The sequence below is a fragment of the Microtus ochrogaster genome, chromosome X (assembly GCF_000317375.1).
Source record: "Microtus ochrogaster isolate Prairie Vole_2 chromosome X, MicOch1.0, whole genome shotgun sequence".
Lineage (NCBI taxonomy): Eukaryota > Metazoa > Chordata > Mammalia > Rodentia > Cricetidae > Microtus > Microtus ochrogaster.
Window position 1 is genome coordinate 868,059 of NC_022026.1, and position 5,698 is coordinate 873,756.

The window sequence follows — 5,698 nt, forward strand, 5'->3', positions numbered from 1 at the left end:
TCTGAGTTCCCTGTCCCAGGCTTGCGCCACGGGGTCAGAAACTCACCCCAATGTTGGCTCTCCTGGCACCGAGAGATCAGCTCTCCGTGCTGGTTGGGTAGCTCTTAGACAAAGCGCCTACCCTGCTTGGTGCAGGCAGGCTATAGAAACAAAGGAACTCCCGCCCGCTTTGGTGCCCTGAGGATTCCGACCCAGTGCCCAGACAGGCTGGGCTGGGTGATGTTATGTCCCAACTCTTTATTTTAAAAGAGTGACTTTAAAAGGCTAGTGAGCATACTGCATAGGTACCTTTCCCATGGGCGAGGTGGCAGGCTCGTGGGTGTTTGATATGTTACTTTGAAAAAGCACACTGTGCTTGGAGATCTCTAAGGTCTTTTCTCACCACAGTGTTCTGTTCCATTTTGATTCCTAAGGTCGTTAAGGGTGTGAGGCGTAAGTAGATAGCCGTGAGTCTCTTGAGATGCACAGTCTGCATATTTAATGTGCTGAAGTAATGTTGGTGAGAACAGGAAAGAAAGGTCACCATCTCAGGAGGTTGTAGAAAGAAGTCTACTTTTGTGAAACATACATCTCAAAATTCCCAGTTTTGCACCTACTACAAGAGATTATGTAATCAGTTCACTTGCTCCTAAATAGAGTAAGCATGTCCTCAATGGAAAGGTAATTTATTACACAATAATTTGACTACAGGTTGTTGGTTCTTTTCCTCCTCACTCACGACAAGTACTGAACTGAAATGGTTTTGAGTCTTTCTTCTTCTTCTTCTTTTTTTTAAAGTCTCCCCTCTTACTTTTCATTGGTGGAAACCTAATTCCCAATGTGAGACAGGTGGCGAGTATTTTTCCTAATGTTGTTTCTAATAAATCGTTTCCTTTGAAAAGTGTATTTATGTGTTTTTCCCCTTGTGATGATAATGCAGGGTCTTGGGAAGACTTTACAAACCATTGCTTTGCTTGGTTATCTGAAGCACTACAGAAACATTCCTGGACCCCACATGGTTTTAGTTCCAAAGTCTACGTTACACAACTGGATGAATGAATTTAAACGATGGGTTCCGTCTCTCCGTGTTATTTGTTTTGTTGGAGACAAAGAAGTAAGAGTAAGTTGAGAAACAGCTTTAAAAAGGCTGTCAAGAATATAATTTCTAGACTGCAGTTGTGCAATATTGCTGTTAAAGACACTATGCCTATTACTGCTACTACATAATACTCCAGTTATACTGACTCTGAGCTAGGCTCTATTATATTGTGCACATATTAACTCATTTAGTTACTACATTTGTGAACTGTGTCTACTTTTTAGCTAGTAAATACTATTAGCAACCCCAGTTTGTGCTGTTTTAGAGGCAGAAATTGAAATGACTTAAATCTTGCTGTTTGAAGTTTTGGCTTGCTTGGTGCATCCGTCCACACATAGAAATCTGTGGCTCCAGAGAACCTTACCATTCTCTGTTTAAACAAGACTTTGTAACATGTCTGTATAGTCTCAGATAATACTAGAAATTTAGATTTTTACAGGGGAGTGAGAGGTATTTAAATTAGCTATTTGTCCAGTTAGGCTGTAGTTATTTTAGGACTATAGAGTCAATCAAAAAGTAATGAATTATGCAAAACCAAAAAAGAATAATTTTCTTAGAAAGCATATTATTGAACTTTGTCTTTATTTTGCCCCCAGAGAACATAGTTTAAAATAAAAGTTTATACTATTTTACATATTAGATAGATGGAGTATCAAGAGACACTCAGTGGAATAGTACCATAATGAATTATGTAATTTAATCATTATCATTTTGCTTGAAGAAAATTTACTTAAATTTATTTAAATTTAGCTTATAAATAATTTAAATATTGAAATACTGAGTTCATAAATTTAGAATCAAAAGGTTGATTCCTCCCTAAGTCTATTATTTCTCCATAGCAAATTGGTCACTTAGAACTCATTTGTGGTCATTGCCTTTACTTAATGTAGTACTATTGCTTACAAAATTGCATTTATAAGATATTGATACTTTAGTAAAATTATGTCTTGAAGATTGTAAGTAAAAGAGCAAAATATAGGCTTGAGTTTTCACAGTACAATAGTTAAACTGTATTTTTATTTTGAGATAGGCTTTCACTATTTATGCCTGGCAAGCCTGGAACTCACTATGTAGATCAGGCTGGCCTCAAACTCATCTCTACCTACCTCGGCCTCCAGAGTATTGGGATTAAAAATGTGAGCCATCATGCCCAGTGCATAAAAATGTAATTTGATGGCTTTTAATATGATGCATAGAATCTAAATGTTTCATGAAGTACCGCTGGGAGTGTTAAAGAGAGGGAGAGTGGAGGTACTTTAATTATGGCTGCTCTGCCTCCTGGGAAGTTGGGATTTTGCTCACTCGAACAATCTCTTAGTCTTGAAAGCCAGTCTGTAAAGTCAGTATTTTACAAATTGTGAGTCATCATCCATGAATAGGTTGTGGTTTCTTCTTAGCAGTGGCAACAGTGTTTTAAAACACCAGGAAGGAATTGCAGAGTAAGTAAACAGAGTTTCATACCACGACAAACAAAAGTATTGCTTTAAGAAATTGTTTAAGTTGTTTTTGGACACATACACTCAAACATCTATCCATATATTGGGTCACATGTTAAATGCAGCTTATAGTTCATTATTAAAATGTTCATAGCTAGGAATTCACAAACACAAAAGTAATTAATGTGCTAAGTTCAGTTCTTAGAGATTGACATTGATGTATCTAAAATTCTAGATGATCATTTGTAGAGCCATTTGAACCCTGGTATTGTATGGGATAGATATGTTGACCCTTTCATTTTTATGACTTCCTATACATAACTTAGGAGGCAAATATTTAGTAATGAAAATTTTAATTTCTATAAAGGTATTTGAGTTGTGAAGTTATTGGAGATTATTTTTGATCCTATCTATATAAAGAGAGGTGCTCTTGATCCTGACAGATATAAATCCATCTTGAGGTCTATTGCCATATTGCACATCTTTATCTATCATGGAGGAATCCATATCTAGTGGGCATGGAAACAGATGTGTTCTTAATTCCAATGTCACTACTGATTGCACAATTATGAGTGAGTTTTAATGTGCATGATTTTAATACCAACAAAAGGAGAGCTTTTGGGTCATGTGACCTTCAATATTTTATCAAGATATCTAAGTCTGTTCTACAGTTTCATAAAGACTAGATAAGCTAAATAAAAAATAAATACCAGTTTCACAAAACTCTTGAGAAACCATGAAACTGAAACTTGTACTCAGTGAAGCAGGGATAAGGTTAGTAGGGATCAATGAGATCTGGTACCCAGCCTGCCCCCAACAATCTTCTAATATTTTAACTGCCTTTTAAAATGTGGTAACTTCTCAGCATATAAAACTGAGGTGGCTACAATGCTATTTTTCTGTCATCTTTGTTAGTCTAGGAAACTTTAAATATTGTTGAATGAATCAAAAATGTGTTTGGTGCATATTTATGAATTAAGAGTTAAAGATGCTTTCTCTCAAGTTGGCCACCATGTTGGTCACTGCCTGTGAAGATTTAAAAACAGTTATAAATGGTCTTTTACTAGCTTCCTTTACTACATAGAGAATATTCCCTTTATGAAACTGCAACCGTAGCCTTATTAAGAACGTCACAAAAATAGTAAGGTGCTTCTGGGACACCTTGCCAAAGTACACAGTTCTTTTCTACTGGGAAATGAAGAAATATATAAAATGTCACCAAAGGTGGGAACTGTTACTATATGTTAAGTACTTTCTGTTTGGTAAATAGATTATGTTAGTAGTGTTTGAATCTTTGTAATACTAAGGTGTTCAGTTGTTTCGTTCATGTTCTTTTTGGGCCTTTCGTGATATGGAGTGATATTCTGACTCATGTAACATGAGCTTTTGCTTTTTTTAAGTTGATAAATATGTTCTCAACACAGCCAGATTATTGACTACAAAGCTATTTTGGGCCCTGATATCCCTGTCTCTCAAATGAACAAACCAAGTATGCTCAATGATGTCTCATATGACTCTTAATATTCTCCATTCAGATGAATTTGGTGATCACCTTGTCAACATAATGTAATAGAGCAAACTTTATTTTGCATTAGGCTGCTTTTATCCGTGATGAAATGATGCCAGGAGAGTGGGATGTGTGTGTGACTTCTTATGAGATGGTAATTAAAGAAAAATCTGTGTTTAAAAAGTTTCATTGGAGATACTTAGTCATTGATGAGGCTCACAGAATAAAAAATGAAAAATCTAAGGTAAGTTCTCAATATCTTCATTCAAATTTTCATTTACTTAGTAGGTTTGCTTGTCCACTTTTCAGTGTTTAAAATAGAAACAAAGTACTAGAAGATTGTGGTTTTATTCACAGAATGTGAATGACAATATTTTTTAAAGTGCCCATAAAGAATAAATTATTGAATATGGGACCAATAAAGGTTGAGCACAGATTTCAAATGCAAATTAGGTATTGCAAGCTCTCCTGTTGTAGCCTAACTCTGTCATGCTACATTAGTTTAATATTGCTGAGAATATTTGGTGTACAGATATCATTAGCATTGACTTATTTTTTATTGAGCAATTGCTTACCTTATGTGTATTCCTATGGATTAGAAAAAGGAATTTCCTGGAATTATCTGACTTGTGTGAATTAGAGTCTGGTGTTTTTCTTTTTCTTTTTTCTTTTTGGTTTTTCGAGACAGGGTTTGGAGCCTGTCCTGGAACTAGCTCTTGTAGACCAGGCTGGTCTCGAACTCACAGAGATCCGCCTGCCTCTGCCTCCCGAGTGCTGGGATTAAAGGCGTGCGCCACCACCGTCTGGCTTTTTTGAGTCTGGTGTTAACATTGAAAAATATCAATGATTTGTTGCCATTCACCTTCGACAGTAGGAAAACTTCACTTATAATGATGAACCTCTCTTTGGATCACTGGGCTACTTTGTCATATTTTTGTGGTCTTAAATTTGAAATATTAATACATAGTACCAGGGGAAAAATGAGTTCAATTCCGGTGCTGAATAATTGTGGCCAGGCTAAGTTGGAGCTTAGCTATGCATGTAGATGAACAACATGGTTGGTGGGGAGATTTTGTGGCATGATGTGGTAGCTTGGATTCTATGGAAGATGTTTGACTTTCTGAGACCCAAAATGGAAAAACTAAAATGTTTCATGGTGGGGGAGGGATCTCAGATATAAATATGATTTGTATTCTTTCAGGTGTGGAAATGTCTAGGATATTATAGTGTGCAATGCCACCTGAATTAGTGTACTTTTCCATAGGAAGTGAAATTTCAAGTCTTAGTGTATCACAAATGTATTGAGTGAAGTATATAACCGAATGCTGAGCATTCTAAAAAACAAAACTATGCTTATGTAACTACTATATATATTTTTTTTTAGCTTTCAGAGATTGTTCGTGAGTTCAAGTCCACTAATCGCTTACTTCTAACTGGGACACCTTTACAGAATAACCTGCATGAACTCTGGGCTTTACTTAACTTTTTATTGCCGGATGTCTTTAATTCTGCAGATGTAAGTTTAGAACAGAGTATTTGTGTGAGGGGTAGTGGTGCTCGCGGTTGAAACCAGGGTATTTAGCTGATGCTTTACTACTGATCTCCAATCCAAGTTCCAAATCATACATCCTCCCTCCCTCCCTCCCTCCCTCCCTCCCTCCCTCTCTTCCTCCCTCA

The 5,698-nt window shown here is 36.4% G+C and overlaps 1 protein-coding gene across 5 annotated transcripts in view; it reads left to right on the plus strand.

The window, feature by feature from the left end:
* Positions 1–5,698, plus strand: part of Smarca1 (SWI/SNF related, matrix associated, actin dependent regulator of chromatin, subfamily a, member 1) — a 92,044-nt gene that overhangs the window by 21,643 nt on the left and 64,703 nt on the right. For all 5 annotated transcript variants that reach the window (XM_026784798.1, XM_026784799.1, XM_005358411.3 and 2 more), the window contains exons 6-8: positions 920–1,099; positions 4,110–4,265; positions 5,406–5,537. In XM_026784798.1, the coding sequence (XP_026640599.1) occupies positions 920–1,099; positions 4,110–4,265; positions 5,406–5,537 (468 nt within the window). The remainder of the gene's footprint in view (positions 1–919; positions 1,100–4,109; positions 4,266–5,405; positions 5,538–5,698) is intronic.